This window comes from Rhinopithecus bieti, unplaced genomic scaffold (assembly GCF_001698545.2).
Source record: "Rhinopithecus bieti isolate Rb0 unplaced genomic scaffold, ASM169854v2 scaffold_47707, whole genome shotgun sequence".
Classification (NCBI taxonomy): Eukaryota; Metazoa; Chordata; class Mammalia; order Primates; family Cercopithecidae; genus Rhinopithecus; species Rhinopithecus bieti.
The window spans coordinates 166,320-188,223 of NW_016819117.1; the positions used below are offsets into that span (position 1 = coordinate 166,320).

Sequence of the window (21,904 nt, forward strand, 5' to 3'; positions counted from 1 at the left end):
AAAAAAAAAAAAAAGATGAGTGGGGAGGGCATGCTAGAGCCCAGTTAGGTACATTCATCCAATAAGCTTTTCCCCAGTGCTTCCTACCGTAACTGCTCTAGGTGCAGGAAACAATGTAGGCAGCAGGACAGGAATGGGCCGTCAGCTCCCCCTAGAGCTCAGTGTACACCCTTCCTTTCCTGGGAGGGCTGTTCCAGGCCCCCAGGAGACAGGACACGCTGAGCTGGGTGGGGCTGGTGCCAACATGTGGGCAGGACTGTGAGACACTCCGCATTTGGGGGCTGTGGTCTGGGGAATAGCCATGTCTGGAAGCAGCCTCTCTCCCTGCAAGAGCTCCCGACCCCAGCCACGGAGAGTTAAGGAAGAGCCAGGCCAGGGCGTGCACAGGCAATCCCCGACATCCGTGGGTGTCCAGCCCTACCCTGGGTGTGGAGGTCGTGGCCCAGCTGCCTGACCCAGAGCTTGGCTCTTCCACTTGCACCTGCCACCCCCGGCTTCACAGGGTCACCGCTAGGAACTCAGTCTTGTTGTGTGTTGTTTTCTGGAGAAGAAAGGTGATCTCCCAACTCCCGGGGCTGTCCGCCTCCCCTGCAGCTTGGCAGGAGCCAGAGGCCCCCCATCTGTGACATGTGGCTTTCCTCCCACCACACTCGCCTGAGAGCCAGCATCTGTCTTCTTGGGATTGCTCAAGCTCTCCTCCGTGTCAGCCCCTCCTCCATGCCCTTCTCCCTCAGACCCCAGCCCCCCATCCCTTTCCCGCGCACTGGGGTTCATCGCTCAGGCTGCAGCAGGGAACTGGAAGGACGTCCTCCAGGGGTCTGGCTAGCGCTGGGTGTCCGAGTCAGTTGAGCGCCGCCCACCAGTCTCCCCGAGGCAGTCACGGGGGTGCTGGCGCCTGGACGATGTCTCATCCCGGGGAGCCGTTTTCCCACCGGCTCCCTGGGCTCCAGCCGCCCCACGTGAGCCCCGTTTGCTTCTGGGGCCAGGATCGCCCCTCTTCCAAGGCAGGCTTCCCTTCCTTCCACGCCAAGGACTAGCAGCCACGTTTCCCTGGGCCTCTAGCCCGTGAGATCGCCGGGTGTATCCCGACTCCCGCCGGGACGTGCGCTCCTCCAGGGTAGGGCCTGCCTGTCCCCTTCCGCGGGTCGCCAGCAGCCAGCACAGGCCGCAGACAGCGGTCCGCAGAGCGGACCAACCGAGCCGACCCTCGCAGGCTTGGAGCGGGACAGGGCGGGGCAGAGCCCGCGAGGCTGCCGCTCGCCGGAACCCGCGGGAGGGCAGCCGGGCCGGGCCGAGCGCACCGCAAGACGGACCGACCGCGCGGGCTCTGCCGGCCACTTCCGGTGTCGCGCGGAGGCTCCGGGCAGGAAGGGGAGAGCACACCGCCAGCTCCGGGCCAGGCTGCGAAGGCCGCGGACCCGAGCCGGGAAGGACCTTGGGCGGACGACCCTGAGCCGCGCGTCCGGCAGCCATGGAGCAGGACGACCCGGCCGAGGCGCTGACGGAGCTACGCGAGCGGCGGCTGGGCGCGCTGGAGCTGCTGCAGGCTGCGGCCGGCTCGGGCTTGGCGGCCTACGCGGTGTGGGCGCTGCTGCTCCAGCCCGGCTTCCGGCGCGTGCCGCTGCGCCTGCAGGTGCGGGGCGGGACCAGGCCGGGGGCGGGGCCGGGTAGGGGAGCTCGGCTGCCGCTCAGGGTCTCAAGGTCTGGGCGGGGCCGGGGTGAGCTCCGCCCCACGTCGAGTGGTTCGGGCAGGGAGCGGCCAGTGGACTGCCGCCGCCTCCCGGTCCAGGTGCCCTACGTTGGCGCGAGCGCGCGGCAGGTGGAGCACGTGTTGTCGCTGCTGCGAGGCCGCCCCGGAAAAACGGTGGATCTGGGCTCTGGCGACGGCAGGATCGTAAGTGCCCGTGTCTGGGTCTTCGCTGCCCCACACCCCCTACCTGCCGGCGGGCGCGGCTGCCCCCATCCTGGTTCCCACACTCTCGGTGCCCACAGGTGCTGGCGGCCCACAGGTGCGGCCTCCGTCCGGCCGTGGGCTACGAGCTGAACCCGTGGCTGGTGGCGCTGGCGCGGCTGCATGCCTGGAGGGCCGGGTGTGCCGGCAGCGTCTGCTATCGCCGCAAGGATCTCTGGAAGGTAACCTGGGGAACCCTGGCCACCACCTGACAGCCCAAGGTGCGGCTGACACCTGCGAGGGCTGGGGGCTGGGACTTGGAAGCTGCCGTTACCCCGTGCCCACCAGGCCTGTCCCCCGCTGGGGCGACTCCTCTTCCGGCAGGTGAGCCTGAGGGACTGCCGCAACGTGTCTGTGTTCCTGGCCCCTAGCGTGGTAGGTTCGGGGTTGCCAGCCCTGCTGGGAAGTCCCAGCCACACCCCAGGGTGTTTGCTGCTGAGGCCTGGGCCCACTCGGTGGGTGCTAGGCTTGGGGGCCCCGCCCCCCCACTCTGCTGTTCTCTCCTTCAGCTCCCACTGCTGGAGGACAAGCTGAGAGCAGAGCTGCCTGCCGGGGCCCGCGTGGTGTCTGGGCGCTTCCCCCTCCCCACCTGGCAGCCTGTAGCCATGGCTGGCGAGGGCCTGGACCGAGTCTGGGCCTACGATGTTCCTGGGGGTGGGTAGGCTGGGGAAGTCGTCTCCTCGGGGAGACCCATCCAGGCTGCCCCCCGACCTAGTTCTGCCTCCGTCCTGGGGGCCCCTGTTTCTCTGGCCAGCTGAGTGTTCAAATATGATAAAGACTCTGTGGGTTCTATACTGACTCATGTTTTGTGGGAGACTGGGTGGGAGGGCTCCGTGCTGGCTGTGATGGGCTCTGCTCTGGTCCTGGGAGATGAACTAGTGGCTGCCGGTCCTTGGATGCTGGAGCTTCCAGGGGTTCCCTGAACCTGCCAGCTTCCTCAGCCTCAGGATTTCTTGCTTGTACCTGCTCAGAGGAACCATGCTTAAGTTACCTGGCCAGCCGTGGACGGGTCTGCCCCTAGTGCCTGAGGCAGCCATCGTCCTCCATTCTGGCCAGACCAGGGCCCTGGGGTCACACCGTGCTCCCTCTCGAGAGCCCACCTGCCCAGGTGCTGGTCCACGTACTCCTGTAGCTCAGAAAGTTGCTCTTCAGCCACCGTGGCCCGGACCAGCAGCTGTGCCCGCTCCCGTTCCAGCTCTGCCTGCCATGGGGGTATAAACCATGAGCTGGGGCATGGCGTGAGGAGGGGCCTGGGCCAGCCCTTGTCTCCTACCTGGGTGCTGCGGGAGAAGTCCTGAAGCTTCTGGTGGATCTGGGCCCAGGATGCAGCGTCCAGGCCCCTGTGAGGGGAGAGGAAAGGGGGAGTGGTTTCAGGCCTGTGACCATGCTGAGTCAGGTTCCCAGAGCCGGGAGGGGACACCTGGGAGTGAGTGAGGGAGGCATGGGCCCCCCGTGATCCTGTGGCCCAGCCTAGGCCTTGGAGCCATCCGTGTGTGGGGGCAGTCCCGGCCCAAGGGGTTTGCTGGCTGCTCAGGGAGGGCTAAACCACAAGGCCAGCCCAGATAGTGACCCCAGCGTCAACAGGGATGCCACCCCTACACGGGTGTGCCCTAAACCCTGGGAGATGGTCCTTGGGGAGCCCTGCCTATTGTACAGCTGCGAACATGGAGGCCCAGTGGCAAGGGCTGGCCAGGTCACCAGGCACCCTGCTCCCACCCCCCGTGTCCTCCAGGTCTCAGCGGAAACCTCCCTCGGGTGTGCTCTCTCTGATCCTCCGTGTTTAAGGCCAGCTCCACCTGCAGCAGCTCCTCTTCCCTCCTGTGATTATCAGTGTCCCCGGGACCCATGGAGGGACCCCAGTGTGGGGACGTGCCACTGAGTGTGTTGCTATGACCAGACCCTGCCTGGCAGGGGCTTGGTGGAGCAACTGGAGCCCCAGGGTGCAGGTGTTGCTCTCTGCCCATCCCCCACAGGTCTCCCCCACACCCATGAGGGCACTCACTGTGGGTCTGATGTTCCCCCCTGGGAGGCTCCACCGGGTCCCTTCCATGGGGATGAGAGCAGTGCCTCAGGCCCGCCGTGCTGCACAGGTTTGTGGTGGGGACATCTCAGTTGGCTGAACAAGGCAGGCCCCTCAGAAGCCTGGAGCTGAGGTCTCTTTTGAGCGGAGGATGAGGCCTGGGGCAAGTTCTGGGGCCAAGGCCAGTGTGGGGCAGTGGGTGGGTGGGGACACCTGGGCCTGGAGCTTCTGGGGGTCTTTAGCCTCACCTGGTCCTCCCGATGGCTGAAGTCAGTGACCAGGGACACGGGCAATGGTTCCAGGTCCAAGCTGGCTGTGTCAAAAATAGCTCGGGCGTTCCCAGGTGCCCTGTCAGCATAGACCAGTGTCTGTCTTGGGCCACTCCTGCTGCACACCAAGCCTTTGAGACACAGAGGCTTAAAGACCCACAGATGCCTGATGCCTCCCACCCCAGCGGGGCCCACCTGTAGGCAGCCAATAGCTCCTCATGCCTGTGGCTCAGATCCACCAGCCGCTTGTGGTAGGTGCGGGCAGCCCGGGCCAGCTGCTGCTCACGGCTGCGGTGCGCTGCCCGGATGTTCTCCAGAGTGGCCTCCAGGAATGTCCGGAGGGCCTTGGTGGCTGGCGCCTGGCCTGCACTGTCTGCATGCTCCTGGAGGCGGGGGGCTATGACCGCATGGGGCCCACCCCCCATCTTTTCCAACCATCCCCCACCCCAGCAGGCTGAGCAGTACGGGTGCCCTGGGGTCTCCCTGAAGCTATCCAACACGCCCAGGCCAGGCTTGGGCTCCCCAGGCCTCAGGGTGCTCCTGCAGGGCTCACCACTGCCTCCCGAGCGCAGTGCTGCAGCCGCAGGACGTACTCATCCTTCAGCTTCTTGAGCTGCAGCTGCAGCCGGGCTAAAAATACAGCCTCTGCCTGGCGGAGCTGGCCTCGGCAGCTGCACAGCACCTGGGGTGGAAGCAGCCTTCATCCTGTGCCCTGGGAGTGGACCCCGACTGAGTTTTGGGGCCCCCACCCTCCAGGTCTCCAAGCAGGCAGGGCAGGACCTCACCACAGCCTGTGTGGCCAGTCGCTGTCCAGCTGCTCTGGCCTCCTCTCGGGCTCCCTGCAGCTGCCGGCCCAGGGCTTCCCTGAGGACACAGAGGTGAGGCTCAGGCCCACGGTGAGGGGTTCTCTCTGCTCCGGGATGGGGCCCCAGGTGAGACAGCCACTCACACACGAGTCTCCAGTGCCTGCTGCCGGGCCTCCTGACGCTCCAGTGCCCACTTCACTTGTCTCTGCAGCTGCTCCTGGCTTCCCAGTAGCTGTGGGGTACATAGGGCTGGCTGGACGAGACCCTAGGTTTGGAGTCCCATGTGCTGCCCTCTTCCCTGAGCTAGGTGGCTACACACTCACGCCATTCCCCAGCCTCTGCTGCTCATTCTCAGGGTTCATGGCGTTCTTAGGCTGTACCTGAATGGAACGGAGGGGAGGGAGAGCTAAGCGGTGGGTGAGCCCCAGTCTCGCTGAGGCCCCTGCTGAGGCTTCCCTCTGGCCTCTCCCAGCCAGGCCCCCCATGTCCTCATGTGACCGGGAGTCTGCAGTCATCAGAGTGTCCAGGCACCTGGGCTTTGTGTCTGAGCTCTTGGGCTGGTGCCCGGCAGTGCCTGGGGTCAGCCTCCACTGGGACCGCACAACCCTGGCTGGTGTGATCTCCATGCAGCTCCAACTCCAGCACCCGGCTCTCCAGCCGAAGGATCTGTAGGACAACTGGCATGAGCGGGTGCACCTGCCTGCGGGCCACCTGAGGGAGGTGAACATTCACCTGGTGCACACTCAGGGACACGCAGCACTCATGGGGCAGGCCGAGACCCACAGATGCCACGCTTGTGTGCACACCCGTGCAGGGCACGTGTCCTGGGCCTGCACCCCTCTGTCCCCCATGCACTGAGGCTGGCTCACACAGCTGCTCACCTCACTCTTCAGCTGGAAGATTTCAGCCTCATGCTGCTCCTGTAGGCGGTGGGTTGTGATCTGAATGTCGACCAGCTCCTTGGAGATCTGTGGGTGGCCAGGTGAGAGGTGGCATCTGTGGAGCCCTGCTGGCACCCTCCCTCCTCACAGCACCCTGGGGCCCCACACCCACCTGCAGCTGCTGCTCCTCACTGAGCACCAGATCTGGTGGGACCTCTGCTTCCAGGCTGGTGGCCCCTGCTGTGGTGCCCCCAGGAGCTCCTGGCAACCAGTCCTTGGCTCGTAGCACAACCTGGGGAGGCACCGCCACCCATTCCCCAGGTGGGTCCCTGGAGCGGTGGCCCCACTCCCATGCAGTCAGCGACCCCCTCTCCCTGCCTGGCTGAGCTGCAAAAGTCCCTCCCTTGGCTGAGATTAGACCCAGGGTGCAGGCACCTGCACCCTCCTGGCCTCTGGGGGAAAGGGCAGACTCCAACCCCATGGCAGGCGTGGTGCGTCCCAGAGGACTCACGTTGTCCACCTGCCGAGGGGGAGGTCCAGGCCTGGGGCCTGTGGTGGCTGCGTGTTCCATAGGTGAGGGGACCCTGGCCAGCTCCGAGCCCGGTGCCGCCTCCACGCTTGGCCTCCCTATGGCAGCTGCTGCCACAAGCACTGCTGCGTGCGTTGCCAAGGCCTCTGTTGGTTCCAGCTGACTCCCAGGGCCCCGCCCACGGTGGCAGGCCAGACCTGTGGTTGTGGAAGAGGAAGGACAGCGCTTCCTCTCCGTGCCTCCGTTTCCCCATCTAGGGAATGCGGCCCAGCGCCCCCTGCACATTCCCTGTGCAGATGGAACCAGGTGCGTGAAAGCACCCAGCCTGGGCGCTGCGGACAAGCACGCAGAACGGAGCAGCAGCCCGCCTGCAGGATCCTCTGAGCTACACTCGCTGGACACCTTCTGTGTACCTAGCAGTGCTGGCTGAGCCCCGGACAGGGAGGTATGTCTCTGTACCTCCGGCCTGAGAAGCGCGGCGCGGAGGTCCCAATCAGGGGCCAGAGAACTCGGAAACGACTGGCTCAGCAGGGGCGTTCCGGAGGGCTTTCTGGAGGAGGTGCCAGCGCCGGGCGCGGCGGGGTCGGAGCGTGCGCGCGGCGCCCCACCGGGCACGCGCACCGCCGGCGGCTGGCCTAGTGGTCTCACCGCGCGCAGGATCCGGGCCGGGCGGGGGCGGGGGCGGGGCGTGTCCGCGGAGCGGGGCGGTTGGCGGCTCCCGAGCCCAGCGCCGCGCTCCATCCGGACCCCGTGACCGGCAGCCGAGGCCCCGCCTCCGTCTGTCTGTCCTTCGGGCCGTCAGCGCAGCAGTGCGGGTGAGGCGGGCGGCGGGGGAACGCGGCTGCCCGGGGTCAGGGGTCTTGCGGCGGCAGGGAGGGGGGCCGAGGGGCGGGGCCTGGGGGAAGGCGTGGCCTTCGGGGACTGCGGCTCGGCCTGGGGGCGGAGCCGGGGCGGGTTGGGGACCGGCCGGGTTCCGCTTCTACTGGAGCCCGGTGCGTAGAATTCCACGCGAGTGCCGGGGAGTTCCTGGGGAGCCGGACTCCTCATTTGGCCCCCAGCTTGTTGACCGAGCCCGCTTCGCACAGCCCTTCCTAGGGTGTGGAGAGCGGGCCCCGCCCTGAAGGGGCACCGTGGGCTGGGGGGCTTGTTTTGGAGCAGGCACGGGTGGCCGAGCTTCGTGACCATGAAGGTCAAGGTCATCCCCGTGCTCGAGGACAACTACATGTATCTGGTCATCGAGGAGATCACGCGCGAGGCGGTGGCCGTGGACGTGGCCGTGCCCAAGAGGGTGAGGGCAGGCCGCGGGCGGCAGGGACCCCGCCGTGACCCTCGAGAGCCTCCCTTACCCCCCTGGCAGGAGCGAGCCCCCACGTGCAGTGCTCTCCGGGCGTCATTGGCGACTAGGGTTCCTCGATTATCTCGGGGCTCCCTGAAGTTAGAGCGCCTCTGGCCTCCGCCCTTTCGCTGCTGCCTGGCGGTCTCCGCACTCGCTGGGCGCAGTCACCGCCCGCTGGGTCCCCGTTGCCTGGCGCTGCCCCGGGCCCTGGCCGGCCTGGGGGCAGTGAGCGCGGCGGACCTGGCGCCCCGATGAGGGGGTGGCCCACTGGGACCGTCTGTGTTATCGTCACTCCCGTCCCTTTCAGCTGCTGGAAATCGTGGGCCGGGAGGGGGTGTCTCTGACCGCCGTGCTGACCACCCACCATCACTGGTGAGCGCCGGCGGGGCGGGGGAGGCGGGAGGACGCCGCCGCCCTGTTCCACCCTGACCTAACCCGGAGCCCGTCCGCCTGCCCGCCCGCAGGGACCACGCGCGGGGAAACCCGGAGCTGGCGCGGCTGCGTCCCGGGCTGGCGGTGCTGGGCGCGGACGAGCGCATCTTCTCGCTGACACGCAGGCTGGCGCACGGCGAGGAGCTGCGGGTGAGCGCGCACCCCCTGGAGGGGCGGGGAGGGCGCCCCGGTTCCGCCCGCCCTCACAGGTCTGCGCGCTCCTCCGCTGCAGTTCGGGGCCATCCACGTGCGCTGCCTCCTGACGCCCGGCCACACCTCGGGCCACATGAGCTACTTCCTGTGGGAGGACGATTGCCCGGACCCACCCGCCTTGTTCTCGGGTACCCGCAGCGCAGAGCGTGCCCACCCCGCCTCCCGCCGGCCCCGCCCCATCTGCTCTGACCCGCCCTCCCCCGCCAGGGGACGCGCTGTCGGTGGCCGGCTGCGGCTTGTGCCTGGAGGGCAGCGCCCAGCAGATGTACCAGAGCCTGGCCGAGCTGGGCACCCTGCCCCCCGAGACGGTGAGCGGGCCTGGGCCCTCCCCTTCTCTCCCGTGGGCACAGCCCCCACGCTCCGCACTTGCACTGTGCCAGGGGTGCAGAGTGAATGCCCACCTGAGGGCAGCCGGAGAGGGGAGGCCAGGCCAGCGGCGCGAGCACCTTCCCCGCTTCCTGGCGCGCGCTCAGCCAGCGCTCTTCCTCCAGAAGGTGTTCTGCGGCCACGAGCACACGCTCAGCAACCTGGAGTTTGCGCAGAAAGTAGAGCCGTGCAACGACCACGTGAGAGCCAAGCTGTCCTGGGCTAAGGCACGGCCCCTTTCCGGCCTCGGCAAGAGGGTGGGGGGCACAGGCTTTGGGGGGCTTTCAGAGAAGGCCCAATGGTGACCAGGGCCTGTGGTCACTCCAGAAGAGGGATGAGGATGACGTGCCCACAGTGCCGTCGACTCTGGGCGAGGAGCGCCTCTACAACCCCTTCCTGCGGGTAGCGTGAGTATGGCTGTCGTCCCGGGGCCTCCACCGTCACGTGGACCCTTAGGGAGGCATCTGGGGACCGCGTGTTGAGCTGAGTGAGCATCTCTGGCTTGGGGGAAGCTACTTATTAAGTGCCTCCCCGCCCGCCCCCGCCCCTCGGCACCATCCTCCTGCGTGGGCAGTGGGCCCCGCGCCTCACTGCTCTCCTCCCTGCAGAGAGGAGCCGGTGCGCAAGTTCACGGGCAAGGCGGTCCCCGCTGAGGTCCTGGAGGCGCTCTACAAGGAGCGGGCGCGCTTCGAACAGGCAGGCGAGCCGCAGCAGCCACAGGCGCGGGCCCTCCTTGCGCTGCAGTGGGGGCTCCTGAGTGCAGCCCCACACGAGTGACCCACCCAGACCCTCACAGGGCTGGGGCCTGCGTCCCTCCTCGTGACCTCAGCTAGGTGGACCCGCGCGAGGGCCACCTCTGGAACATTCTTCGTGGCCTTGGCCAGCCGTTTGCACAGCCTCGGAGAGTGGGCTTGTGCTTCCTGGGTGGACACACAGGACCACTGTGTGGGCCCGTGTGGGCCCTGAGACCTGAGTTTCTGGGAAGCGGGGCGCATGGGGCTTCTGAACTACAAATAAAGCTTAGAAAGGCCGTTCTGTTGGCAGATGTGCCGGAAGAGGAGCCGTTTCATAGGCATGTTTGAGGGGGGTGCCTTTATTAGACAAACGCTGGGAGACAGGCCTGGTGGGGACCTGGCTGGGGGATGACACAGCTAGTGATGGCTGCCGCTTCGTACTTGGCTTGCCTTGGACCACAGCCTCGTAACAGTAACCCCTGCTTTCCGGGGGCCCGGCACCCCCTCCTGCCAGGGTCCACACACAGGGTTGTGGTGGGACCACCTCTGCAGGTCCAGCTCTGTCTCCCACCTTCTGCACAGAGCTTCAGGAGAAGCTTCCAGAAGTCAGGGGTGGGAACCTGTCTTGCTCTGCCTCAGGCAACCCCAGGACAGGCTGAAGCCCCTCAGGCACTTGGGTGCCAGACTAGCAAGAGCAAGGGCAGCACCTGTGGGCCTCGGCCCAGGGCCAACGAACAGGCTGTGGGACCTCAGGGACCTTCTGCTGCCTGGGCCACCCCACCTGGGCAGAGCCAGCGGGGAACCCAGAGGCACCCAACTGGAGGTGACGGGGCAGCCGCGGGTCCTGGCCAGTCCTAGCTCCTGCTCGGGTCCCAGCACACTCTGCAGCTCACTCACAGTTTTGGGGGGAGCCCTGGGGTCTTGGGGCATGTGGTTCCGCTGTCACGCACGGCCTCCTGGGAGTCCTGGTGCTGCAGCCCCTACCACCGGATACCCAGGCCAGTGCTGGCCTTCTCCACCGCGTGGTACTGCGTATGCAGCAAGCGGCCTGCACACTCCGAGTCCGTGCCCTGCAGCCAGCGTGTGTACAGCTCCTGAACCCCAGGCGCATCTTCGGGCACCTCAGCCCGGACCATGCTGTACAGCCTCTCCACGTGCTGGAGGAGCTCCCTGCTGGGCCTGTCTGGGGCCTGGAGCTGGCCCCCGCCGTTCAGGCAGCCTGTGGAAGAGCAGACGGGACACATGGGTCACAGCCTGGACCCCAGCCGAGCCTCCTGACCACCTGGGAGCAGGGAGGTGACCGGGCCCCCCTGTGCCCCACTCCCTCCCACTCCCAGCCTGGTAGACCCCAGCCGAGCCTCCTGACCACCTGGGAGCAGGGAGGTGACCAGGCCCCTCTGCCTCACTCCCTCCCACTCCCAGCCTGGTAGGTGGTGGCCCACAGCTCTGGTCCTAGAAGGGGCCATCGTGTCCTGTCCCTCACGGGAGCTACCTGAGGGGCAGGCCATGACCTCCACATAGTGGTAGGGGCAGCGCCCGCGTTTGAGCCTCTGCACCAGGTTCTGGATGTTGCGGAAGCCGTACGCCATCGCGAAGTGCAGCAGCACCTGGCCCTCCTTCTCCAGTGTCACCTCCTGGAAGTCCTTGTTCCTGGGGGGCACAGGTGGGGTTTGTCTACATGGCACACCCACCAGGCTCCTGCCCGCCTGGAAGGGGAGGCCTGCTGGGCTTCAGGGGATGACCGGGCAGCTCCCAGGGCTCTGTCCTCTCTCGGGCAGGGGGAAGGACAAGAACGGAGAGAGGGCAGAAAGCTCACTGCCACGAGTCCAGCAGGGGCCTCACCTCCAGCTTTGGGCTCCCTGTCTGTAAAACAGGCCTCTCTCCCCAGGGATGGCTGTGAGGCCCTGGCCCTCCCGCCTGGGATGTGGTTGCATGCCCTGTGCCAGACACCCACCACCCTTGCCCACGCTGGCCTCTCGGGCTCAGGGTCACCATGCCCCACAATGGGCCGACTGAGGCCTGGAGGGCTTAAGTGAAGTCACACCCTGAGCCCGCCAGGAGGGCCCTGCCTGAGCCCAGGGTCCCCCCCAAACCCTGCAGGCCGCCCTCCACCCAGCCCACCTCTGTGGGAGGACCCCGGGTGAGGCAGGAGCCCAAGGAAGGCTGGGGGCCGCATGGTCGCTCTGCCCAGAGATCTGGCCCATCCCACTGACCTCAGGGGTTTGTAGGTAACCTCAGCCACGTGGATTCCAAAGAGCTCTCGGGCCGCGTGCCGGAACACGTGCTCTAGGTAGCCCCCCGAGCCCCCTCCGCGATGGCTGGTGGGCTCCTCTGCAGAGGCACCGCTGCACCTGGCAAGGAGGGGGGGCCTCAGCACCGCTGGGGCTCTGCCTGCCAACCGCCGGAGCAGGGCCTCTGTCCCTCACACATGAGCGTTTGCGTTTCCAAGTGGGAGACAAGTCACAGGCACAGAGGAACAGCTCCAGTGTCCCTGGCCATCACAGGGGCCCCGCCACTTCTTTTTTTTTTTTTTTTTGAGATGGAGTTTCATTTTTGTTGCCCAGGCTGGAGCGCAGTGGCACGATCTTGTCTCATTGCAACCTCCACCTTCCGGGTTCAAGCAATTCTCATGCCTCAGCCTCCCAACTAGCTGGGATTACAGGTGCCCACCACCACCCCCGGCTAAATTTGATGTTTTTAGTACAGAGAGGGTTTCACCATGTTGGCCAGGCTTGTCTCAAACTCCTGACCTCAAACGATCTGCCCACCTCGGCCTCTCAAAGTGCCAGGGTGACAGGCATGAGCCACTGCACCCAGCCACTCAGCCACTTCTGAGGTGGGGCAATGAGTGGGGCAAATAGATTTTTGTTCATTTTAATTCTCAAGGGTTGTTGTGATTTTGTATATTAATTATTTTTGGTGGGTAAATAGATGGTATCTTATGCTTAATAATAATTTTAGTTGAATGATGAGGAAGAATGTAAAGACCATGGATATCATCATAGGAGGTGATGTGGATATGTCTAATTGAGGCATTTCACTGTAGAGAGATAGTATTTCTCTCAGTCTTTAGCTTAAAAGGTGAATGCTGGGGCAGCTGTACAGTGGATCTGTGGAAACAGTTGATAGAAGGCTTACAGAGTGGAGGTGTGGTAGATATATGGGGTGAAAGTACAGATTTATAGAGTAAATACAGGTCGCCAAGATGGGCTGTGGGGAGGCAAGCCCAGAGCAGGGGGATGCTATCCCCAGAGGCAGCGTTAGAAGCTAAAATAACAGTTCTTGGTGGCAGACATACGTACAGGCTATCCAGAGGGGCTGGTTCCAGGTCGGGGAGGGAGACGTCCTCTTCCTCCAACAACCTGAAAACTTCTCCTGCAAGGAAACCACAGCACAGACAGTCTTTAGCTGAGATCCCAGCAACAAAGTCAGAGAACATCCTAGCCACCTGCATCCCTAGCAGTCTGCACTTTGGCCCCAGAAGGCCCCAAATGTCCACCCCAGCCCATGGTAGGGAGGCCGGGCCTGGTCACTCCTGAAGCCCCTCTGGAGGCCACCTGGTCCTGCCCAGATGGACACTTTGCTCACCCAGTGTCCATCTGTCCAGCCTCTTGGGCAGTCTGCTTTTTTTTTTTTTGAGATGGAGTCTCACTCTGTCACCCAGGCTGGAGTGCAATGGCGATCTCAGCTCACTGCAAGCTCTGTCCCCCGGGAATCAAGTGATTCTCCTGCCTCAGCCTCCCGAGTAGCTGGGACTGCGGGTGCACTACCACTACTCCCAGCTAATTTTCATATTTTTAGTAGACATGGGGTTTCACCATCTTGGCCAGGCTGGTCTTGAACTCCGGACCTCGTGATCCACCTGCCTCTGCCTCCCAGAGTGCTGGGATTACAGGCATGAGCCACCGCACCCGGCCACAGTTTGCTTTTCTGCCTCACATTGGGGAGACTGTGGGGCTGCTTGACTCAGGAATGGGGTGACTAATGGGAAGTGAAGGGGCTGCACTCGAGAACCTCTGTCCACCTCCAAAGACTCATGTCAGAGCCAGCAAGGAGGTACTACTGAGGGCCACTTGGCCGCAGGTCCCCGAGACAGACCAGCTGCAAATGGGCCCACCTGGCTCCAAGGGGAGAGACGAGGGTACGCACATGCGTGCAAGCCCCCAGGCTCCAGCCAGAGCCCCCGCAAGCAGGATCCTGGGCAGTTGCCACCTGTGCCTGGGGCTCAGGAAGCAGACCAGGAGGCTCGAGGGCTCCGGGCCGCACGGCGTGACCGCACCTGTTGTGAGGACACAGTCCACGTCCCGCGTCTGGTGCTCCTGGTTGAAAAAGTCGGGTCTAGAGGCTTCCAGCTTTTTGTCATAGCAGGGCATCACTGTGACGTGGTAGATCTTGTCAGGAGTCAAGCGCTATGAGGAGAGACAAACACACGTCTCGCCAATCCCAGCAGTACGGTGGCCGAGGCGTGACCTGGAACTCAGCCATCCTGCAGCCAGGCCAGGCCCCGAGGGACAGTGAGCCTCACTCTATTTCCCAGGAAGCCTCCTGCTGGCTCTGCGGATGTGTCCCTGGACAGGACAGGCCCTGGCTGCGACAGAAAATGACACTGACCCGTTCCCAGCGTGCCTGCACTCCCTAACAGCCAAGTCCAAAGGAGGAGAAGTGGCCTTCCCATCGCTCAGGCCCTCTCGCTGCACACCAGCCGAAAGGGATGTCACGGGGGAAGCAACCAGCCCCAGCCCCTGGTGAAAATCCGTGTTTTCAGGTGGGAGGTGCTGTAGGGGACACGGGCGCTCCAGGCCCAGGCACTACCAGGGCCGCCCTCACCTTCTCCCGTCCCCTGCTGGCTGAGTGTCGTCAGGCTTCAATCCCGCTGGGCCTCAGGTGGGGGTGGTGCTGGGCACCCTTGTGGACCTGGTGGCCAGGGCTGCGTGAGGGCCTCCTGCTCCCTCAGCCTCAGGCCTGGCTGCCTCTGGGTGAGCAGTGAGCACCTTTGGATCAGAACGTGGCCCTGTGCTGCCCAGCAGGAGAGGAATGGCCTGAACCAGGAGGGAACAAGGGTGGAGGTGTGCTCGGGAAGGCCACACACCGGGGCGAGGACTCTGTTTCCTGCAGCCTCGCAGCAAGCAGCCAGAATGGTCACTTCTGGCTGCTCCCCAGCCTGAGCCTGGGGCTGGCCCAACGCCGTTACCTGCTGCTGGGCGAAGAAGTCCTTGACCAGGGAGCCCATGACCTGCTGCGGGGACCGGGCGGTGCTGATGTGGGGGAGGATGAAGCTGCCGTGGGTCTTCTCAGCATAGCAGATCCAGCCTGAGGCGACAGGGGCACACGGGGCTGGCAGGGGCGCACGGCGGCCTCCGCACCCACAGGCAGCAGCACGACATTCTGGAGGCGGGCCCGCTCATACAGGAGATCATGATGACATTAACGAGTGCTCGTTCCTGCTCTCCCCACCACCACGTGGAGCTCGGCGTGCACGCAACACCGCCTAGGGACCTGAGGTGACTGCGGGTGGCTCCCAAGGGAGGGCGGCCCCTTCTCCACAAAAGGCCATTTGTGCCAACATTTATAACCCGTCCTGCGAAACCGGCTTACGTCTCCATCCCCATCCCCCGCCTTGTCATCCGTGTCCATATCACGTCACATTTTAACTTAACTGGAACGTGACTCTCACACCACCCGCCCCATGAGCACACCTGGGCAGGCGGAGGCCAGCAGGGGCAGGGCCTGTCTGCAGTCGGCCTGTCCTCGGAATCGCCGCACAAACTCTCGCTGGCTCTCCAGGAGGCTGAAGTGCCTGGAGAAGGCGGTGTCGAAGACAAAGTGCACCCCTGGAAGGTGAAGGTGGGTGCCTGGTTAACCCCGCGCGGGACACCCACGCGAGTACACGTCTGTGTGTGGGCCACCGTGGTGCTGCTGGGGGACGTGTGTGGCACCCGCTTCCCGTGCCAAAGCCCCGGCCCCACCGTGGGGACCTCCTTAAGCCGCGTTGCCTCGGCATCCCCTGTGAATGCAGGCCTTGCTTTCCCACCCCAGCGGCAGGGCAGCCACTGGCAGCTCAGTCCTCCACCCTCCCAGCTCCTTAGCGCGGCTGGTCCAGGGAACTGCCACGTGTGCTGCTCCCGGTGACCCTCCCTAGGGCACAGCTGGACGTGGCCTGCTGGAGTGGCCCCTCGGACCCTGACTGTGCAGACCTGCCACAGGGGCCGCCTCTCACACACAGCAGGACTCCTGGGACAGGCCCACAGGCTCCAAGCCCAGCCATTAGAACTGCTTGGTAAACCTGCCTGATCATGCCCTGGACCCCAGCAGAGGCACCAGCGCGTGGGTCCCTCTCTCTCTGCCTGACCTGTCACTCCTGCCTTGTGTAACCCATGGTCGGAGGACTGCCCTCGGACTCACTGTGCCCCACCTGCCCGTGATCTGTAAGTAAAAATCTTTGAACTTGCTTCCTATTCCGGTGGGGATGAAACCCACACCTTCCACCTGGAGAACCACGGGCTGCCCCAGGCCAAGTTTTCCCTGAGACACCAGGTCAGGCTCCCAGTGTCAGAGCACTGCTCAGGCACCAACTGGACGTGGGTGTGGGTCAGATGAGAGCCAGGGCGCACCTGCCAGTGTCAACAGGTTTCCAGTGTGAGGGACCCGGGACACAGTTGGATGACAGGTAGTCTGCTGGGTACAAAACACACAGCCCTGCCTCACTGGGAACGAAGGGACTGGACATGGCGGTTACCCGTGAAAGGCACACAGTAGCTATGAGGTCCAGCCCCTTCATTCCCAGTGAGCCACCAGGCACAGGAGCCTGGTTAGCTGGGGGCTCTCAAGACACCCAAGCCCAGCTCCAGGCACACAACTGAAGTCCGCCGAAGCTGGCCTTAGCTGAACCCCGCAGAGCCCCGGAGACAGCGCCTTAATATCATCAGCTAAGAAGTACAAGGAGTTGGTCAGCCCCACCTTACAGAAAGTGCACAGTCAGAATGCAGACGTTTTCTGTGAGAAGGCGCTGCTCTCAAATGCCAAATCAAAACTTCAGGCTGAGGTCACAGAGGGAATAAAGTTTCTGTAGCACTGAAGTTCAGGGCTGGGTGGCATGTCAGTGACTCAGAGGCACGAGGAGCCTGGGCTCACTCAGACGCCCCCTTGGTGTGGAGTGGCAGTGTTACCCCAGGTTCAAAGCCTACCTATTTTTTTAAAGAATGAGGTTAATTTCCTGGCAGTGTCTGTAGGATTCATCTGAAACCGTGCAGCCAGCGATGCTCTAGACTGTGGCGAGACTGAAACTACAACCAGCCTCTGCTGACTGGGTGCCACCATCTGCAAAGCAAGGGGAAGACGCTGCTTACTCTGCCGGCCTTATGCTGATTCCTGGTGGCCAGAGCTACCCAGTGAGATGCCGTTGGCTCTGGAGAGGGCATGCCAGCTCCATCAAGAGTGTCTTGGCCAGGCGCGGTGGCTCAAGCCTGTAATCCCAGCACTTTGGGAGGCCGAGACGGGCGGATCACGAGGTCAGGAGATCGAGACCATCCTGGCTAACACGGTGAAACACCGTCTCTACTAAAAAAAATACAAAACTAGCCGGGCGAGGTGGCGGGCGCCTGTAGTCCCAGCTATTCGGGAGGCTGAGGCAGGAGAATGGCGTAAACCCGGGAGGCGGAGCTTGCAGTGAGCTGAGATCTGGCCACTGTACTCCAGTCCGGGCGACAGAGCGAGACTCCGCCTCAAAAAAAACAAAAAAAAAAGAGTGTCTTTTCTTTTCCCCCCCAGAGTCTCGCTCTGTTGCCTGGGCTGGAGTGCAGTGCCGTGATCAGAGCTCACTGCAACCTCTGCCTCCCAGGTTCAAGGGATTCTCCTGCCTTAGCCTCCTGGGTAGGTGGGATTACAGGTGTGAACCACTGTGCCTGGCCAAGGATATCATTTTTTTTTTTTTTTTTTTTGACAGGTCTTGCTCTGTCACCCAGGCTGGAGTGCAATGGCATGATCTCGGCTCACTGCAACCTCTGTCTTCTGGGTTCAGGTGATTCTCCGGCCTCAGCCTCCCGAGTAACTGGGATTACAGGTGTGCGCCACCATACCTGGCCAATTCTTGTATTTTTAGTAGAGACGGGGTTTTGCCATGTTGGCCAGGGTGGTGTCGAACTCCTGACCTCTGGTGATCCACCCGCCTCAGCCTCCCAAAGTGCTGGGATTACAGGCGTGTGCCACTGCGCCCAGCAAGGGTGTCATTTTGATGTATATTTAGAACCTGAAGTTCCGGGCCTGACACGTTCACCACTGGCACCAACTGACAGGTAAATCGCTGAGATCCCAAGCCTCAGAAAGGCACGTGCCACCTGCAGGCAGGACGGCGGCACCACACAAGCTGCCCTTGGCAAAATGTCTCGGCTGCTGGGGTGGATTTCAGGTTAAAGCAGAGTCCTCGGGCCACCCACCACTTACTTTGTTAGCATCTAGAACCTTCTTCAGCTCTTCGTGACTCTGCTGGGTGATAAGCACGGTCTCTGCAGAGGTGATGCAGCCGCTGCACGCCAGGCAGTCGTTTAGTGAGACCTTGGCCTTCTCCAGCCTGTGGGTCCCGCCGTCCTACAAGGGAGAAGAACTCGGTGCGCATGACGAGCCCCCTCTGCATGAGGACGTGGAGCCAGAGGATAGTGGAGTCCAGCTCATAACCAACAACCAACATGGCTGCTGGCTGGGCTTGTGTGCTGCTTAATTTTTTTTTTTTTTTTTTTGAGTTGGAGTCTCGCTCTGTCGCCTGGGCTGGAGTGCAGTGGCCGGATCTCAGCTCACTGCAAGCTCCGCTTCCCGGGTTTACGCCATTCTCCTGCCTCAGCCTCCCAAGTAGCTGGGACTACAGGCGCCCGCCACCTCGCCCAGCTAGTTTTTTGTATTTTTTTTTTTAGTAGAGACGGGGTTTCACCATGTTAGCCAGGATGGTCTCGATCTCCTGACCTCGTGATCTGCCCATCTCGGCCTCCCAAAGTGCTGGGATTATAGGCTTGAGCCACCGCGCCCGGCCGTGCTGCTTAATTTTTAAAAATTAGACATGTATTACAAAAATGCACACACACATTCTAGATTTTCATAATGCCATCAAAGTCTACTTTTTGGTACGACTTGGTTAGGGCATCAGAATCACAGGAATAAGGCTTGCCACTGGTCTCTCAGCAAAGCAACTGCCACCCTGCCCACCCATGGGGTCCTGGACAGGTGCTGGCCCCAGTGCACACTCACGGGGCTGTGGAGCAGGAAAAAGCTGAAGGTGGGCTCTGAAAGGAGGAGGCGGGAGAGCTGAGGACAAAGAAGGAAAGGATGAAGGGATGGGAAGAGGACAGCAGAGGGAGGAAGGCTGGGAGCCTGGCCCCCCGTTGGCAGGGCAGAAACAATCGTCAGACTAGGCCAAACAGATGCAGGAATGAGGTGTTCCAGTGGGGACTCTGGGACATCCCTTAGCCACTTTTCTTAGATGCAAAATGCACCAAGCTTGAGCTCCCCCAACTCCTCCTGCAAAGGCAGGAATGGTTTGAGCAGGGCCAGGGGTGCTGCAGTGGCCCGGAACGCAGCCAGAGGAGCAAGGTGACTGGGTGGGAACCGGGTGGGAACCCCTCGCAGCCCAGCTCTCTGCTAGGCCTGTGTGTCATGCAGAGTCACAATCTGAGCTCGCCCTGTATTCCTACGTTGGTTCTGCCTAAAGGCACAAACCGACAGCCGGGCCCACCAGCACCCCAGCACCTTCCAGGGGTTCCCTTCGTTTGTGGGCCAGGCCCCCAGTGCTGGGCTGGAAATCGTCTCTTGGTGCAGTGGTTCATGAGATCAGGCAGACGTTTTTTAGAGTTCAAATGGCAGACAGTCAGGTGAATTTTAACAGTTTCTTTATTTTTTTGAGATGGAGTCTCTGTCTCTCAGGCTGGAGTGCAGTGGAGCAGTCTCGGTTCACTGCAGTCCCTATCTCCCGGGTTCAAGCGATTCTCCTGACCTCAGGTGATCCACCCCCTACCCTGGCCTCCCAAAGTGCTGGGAATACAAGCGTGAGCCACCACGCCTGGCCTGAATTTTAACAGTTTCATCAGGATTTTATCACTTAGAGAGGAAGTACTATTCTTTAAGAATAAGAGGTCTGAACTAGAAAATCTTACATGGTTAGAACTAGGGGGAACGGGCGGACAGGATCCACCATCTCTGCAAAAGAGGCCCTCTGCTGAGAGAGCAAGCTGTTTGGCCCAGGTGCTGCTCATTCACCTGCCCCAGGCACCCTGACCCCCAGCCTCCCAGATGGCAGGTGAATTCGACCAGTGGAAAAGGGCTGGAGAGACGTGGAGCGTTTCAGCGTCACCGCTCCGTGCCGGAAGGAAGCAGAGAAAAGTGTTTCGGACCGGCCAGGCAGGAGAGACGGTGGAGCAGCCTCCTGTGCCTTACTTGGTTAACTTGGAAGTAGCTCCCGTCATCATCTATGCGAATCTTGGCCACGCCACTTCCCGGTCTTTTTTCTACTTTGACAGGCTTGATGCATTCCTAGATCAGGAAGAGACCCCAAATCAGGGCCTGTGAGTGGGCAGAGGCTCCCTGGGAGGCCAGGTCTCAAGAATGGCTGCCCAGCCACATGGCACGAAGGCTCTGCCCGCAGCCATACACTCAGGGACTGAGGCTGCTCTCACCTCAAGGAACGGGTTCCCAACATCCTGCGGCACTGAAGGTCCCAGTGTGCACGAAAGCCAGTGCTAATGGCGCCTGCAAACTACCCACCCGCGGAGACACCACCAACGCTGACCTTTACCCTTCACGTGAACAGGGGCGTGACTACCACAGAGGCCAGAGTGTTCCACTGCCCATCGAGAGGACGTGTGCTTGGATCTGTTTGGAGATCACCTCCTGCCTAGTGCCCGGGAAACAAGTTCATTTCTCTCCCTTCTCCTTGAGAACCCTGTCAGCCCAGAAAGCCGCCTCCCAGCTAATCCCTGCCGGAAGCGCTCCCAGCGCGCCTCTCGCCCTGCTGAGCTCTGGCCCCACGGAGCTGTTGGACGTGGACAGGCAGGCGCACCCAGCTAAGGGCGCCTGCAGCCTCCCGGGTTCAAGGGTAGCTGTCCGGCCCACCTGGGCGACGTCAAGGACAGCTCTACTGAGGAGCCATTGCGGGGCGTCTAGGGGGCCGCCCCACTGCCCTCAACTGAGGTGGGGTCCCCACCGCGCCCGTTTATGCGGATACAAAGGCTGTGGCTTCGGGGTCCTGAGGCCTGACAGGGCGTCCGTGCAGGGGAGGAGGCCCTGATCCGGGCCTCGCCGCGCTCCAACTGCGACCCAGGGATCGGGTTAGAGTTAGGTACAGGTGGGAGCCGCCTCCACTGCCTCCCCTGGGTTGGGCAGGCGGGCGCGAGCCAGCGACCGCTGGACCCTCCCACGCGGCCCGCCCGGACACTGTGGGGCACAGGAGCGGGCTGGGGGACGCCGCCCTCCCTAGCCTCAGTTTCCCTGTTGGTAAGAAGCGGGCCGCAGTGTCTGAGGCCCCGCGCCAGGGTCGATAGAGACCCCGACGACCCCCACCGGGCTCTCGGGATTCGGATCTCATTCCTCAGAGGAGGAAGTGGGGCGCAGAACAATTTCCCTCCGAGCGAGAGGGCACCGAGCGCAGCCTCGCCCCCGCCCGCCCAGGCCGGCCCACCTGAGACGGCCCGATGAAGTCATCCAGGTCCGTCAGCTGCAGCGCACCACTGAAGGGCGACGCCATGACGGCTGCACTGCCGCCGCGCGGAGGTATCCCCCAACGGCGTGAAACGAAGGGGCTGGTTCCGCCACGCTGCCGCAAAGCGCCCGCAAGACGCATGCGCACCTTGCCCCGCGGCCGGCGCCCTCTGCTGACGAGCCCGGGCGCTGCTGCTCCCCGCACACCCCGCGGGAACCCGGGACCGACCCTTTTCTCCGCCTCTCGCGCGTCCCCGGCCCCGGGTTGGGGTGAAGGGGGCGGCCGGGCCAGCGCCGCAGCTCCGGCCCCGGAGTCTCTCCGCCTTCACAAGAAAGCGGAGGGGATCCTGGCTCCGTCCACTTCGTTATTCGCTGCGTACCTGCGGACCAGGTGCTCCCGGATGCAACCCAAGAACCCGGAACTCGCGTGGCAAGCAGAAGGCGCTCAGCTCGTGTTGGGGAATTCAGGCAGGGAAGAAAGCAGGGATGGGGGCGAGGCCTCACCTTCCTGGGGAGCCGCTCCCAGGGCCTCCAGCACCCTTTTCTGTTATCTTGGAGATCAGTCTGGAAAAGTCCATACCCCTGGGAGACCCTAAAACAGGACTGCGGGCCGACTCGCTTTTTTTTTTTTTTTTTTTGAGACAGAGTCTCGCTCTGTCGCCCAGGCTGGAGTGCAGTGGCGCAATCTCCG

At 63.1% G+C, this 21,904-nt stretch overlaps 4 protein-coding genes across 16 annotated transcripts; 2 read left to right on the forward strand and 2 right to left on the reverse strand.

Moving 5' to 3' along the window:
- ANTKMT (adenine nucleotide translocase lysine methyltransferase) lies at positions 1–2,743 on the forward strand. 3 transcript variants are annotated; one of them, XM_017858454.1, is made up of 5 exons: positions 1–1,633; positions 1,753–1,894; positions 1,993–2,133; positions 2,276–2,326; positions 2,461–2,743. In XM_017858454.1, exons 1-4 carry the CDS (start codon positions 1,472–1,474, stop codon positions 2,320–2,322), a joined length of 492 nt encoding a protein of 163 aa, XP_017713943.1. In that variant the 5' UTR covers positions 1–1,471; the 3' UTR covers positions 2,323–2,326; positions 2,461–2,743. The 3 variants fall into 3 exon arrangements, with proteins under 3 accessions (XP_017713943.1, XP_017713942.1, XP_017713941.1); XM_017858452.1 differs by having other exon boundaries at positions 4–1,633; positions 1,790–1,894; XM_017858453.1 differs by lacking the exon at positions 2,276–2,326 and having other exon boundaries at positions 2–1,633; positions 1,790–1,894.
- Positions 2,735–7,203, reverse strand: CCDC78 (coiled-coil domain containing 78). 6 transcript variants are annotated; one of them, XM_017858443.1, is made up of 14 exons: positions 6,916–7,203; positions 6,100–6,219; positions 5,928–6,014; positions 5,578–5,712; positions 5,370–5,426; positions 5,190–5,299; positions 5,026–5,104; positions 4,794–4,922; positions 4,436–4,623; positions 4,220–4,319; positions 3,954–4,033; positions 3,225–3,291; positions 3,052–3,152; positions 2,735–2,914 (listed from the first exon to the last, which is right to left on the reverse strand). In XM_017858443.1, exons 1-14 carry the CDS (start codon positions 7,195–7,197, stop codon positions 2,827–2,829), a joined length of 1,623 nt encoding a protein of 540 aa, XP_017713932.1. In that variant the 5' UTR covers positions 7,198–7,203; the 3' UTR covers positions 2,735–2,826. The 6 variants fall into 6 exon arrangements, with proteins under 6 accessions (XP_017713932.1, XP_017713930.1, XP_017713931.1 ...); XM_017858441.1 differs by having other exon boundaries at positions 5,578–5,757; XM_017858442.1 differs by lacking the exon at positions 6,916–7,203 and adding an exon at positions 6,439–6,757.
- On the forward strand, positions 6,815–9,834 carry HAGHL (hydroxyacylglutathione hydrolase like). Of its 4 annotated transcripts, none has more exons than XM_017858449.1 (9): positions 6,815–6,901; positions 7,615–7,744; positions 8,100–8,164; positions 8,257–8,374; positions 8,457–8,565; positions 8,645–8,745; positions 8,929–9,030; positions 9,131–9,210; positions 9,412–9,834. In XM_017858449.1, the coding sequence occupies exons 2-9, from the start codon at positions 7,640–7,642 to the stop codon at positions 9,578–9,580; spliced, it is 849 nt and encodes a 282-aa protein (XP_017713938.1). In that variant the 5' UTR covers positions 6,815–6,901; positions 7,615–7,639; the 3' UTR covers positions 9,581–9,834. The 4 variants fall into 4 exon arrangements, with proteins under 4 accessions (XP_017713938.1, XP_017713940.1, XP_017713937.1 ...); XM_017858448.1 differs by lacking the exon at positions 6,815–6,901 and adding an exon at positions 7,169–7,271; XM_017858450.1 differs by lacking the exon at positions 6,815–6,901 and adding an exon at positions 7,289–7,306.
- Positions 9,835–9,869: 35 nt separating this feature from the next.
- On the reverse strand, positions 9,870–21,829 carry CIAO3 (cytosolic iron-sulfur assembly component 3). Of its 3 annotated transcripts, none has more exons than XM_017858446.1 (11): positions 20,306–21,166; positions 19,954–20,049; positions 17,977–18,120; positions 16,722–16,854; positions 15,234–15,368; positions 14,729–14,847; positions 13,817–13,946; positions 12,840–12,912; positions 11,751–11,888; positions 11,030–11,187; positions 9,870–10,756 (listed from the first exon to the last, which is right to left on the reverse strand). In XM_017858446.1, the coding sequence occupies exons 4-11, from the start codon at positions 16,852–16,854 to the stop codon at positions 10,518–10,520; spliced, it is 1,125 nt and encodes a 374-aa protein (XP_017713935.1). In that variant the 5' UTR covers positions 17,977–18,120; positions 19,954–20,049; positions 20,306–21,166; the 3' UTR covers positions 9,870–10,517. The 3 variants fall into 3 exon arrangements, with proteins under 3 accessions (XP_017713935.1, XP_017713936.1, XP_017713934.1); XM_017858447.1 differs by lacking the exon at positions 20,306–21,166 and adding an exon at positions 20,193–20,298; XM_017858445.1 differs by lacking the exon at positions 20,306–21,166 and adding an exon at positions 21,194–21,829 and having other exon boundaries at positions 9,873–10,756.
- Positions 21,830–21,904: the final 75 nt, after the last annotated feature.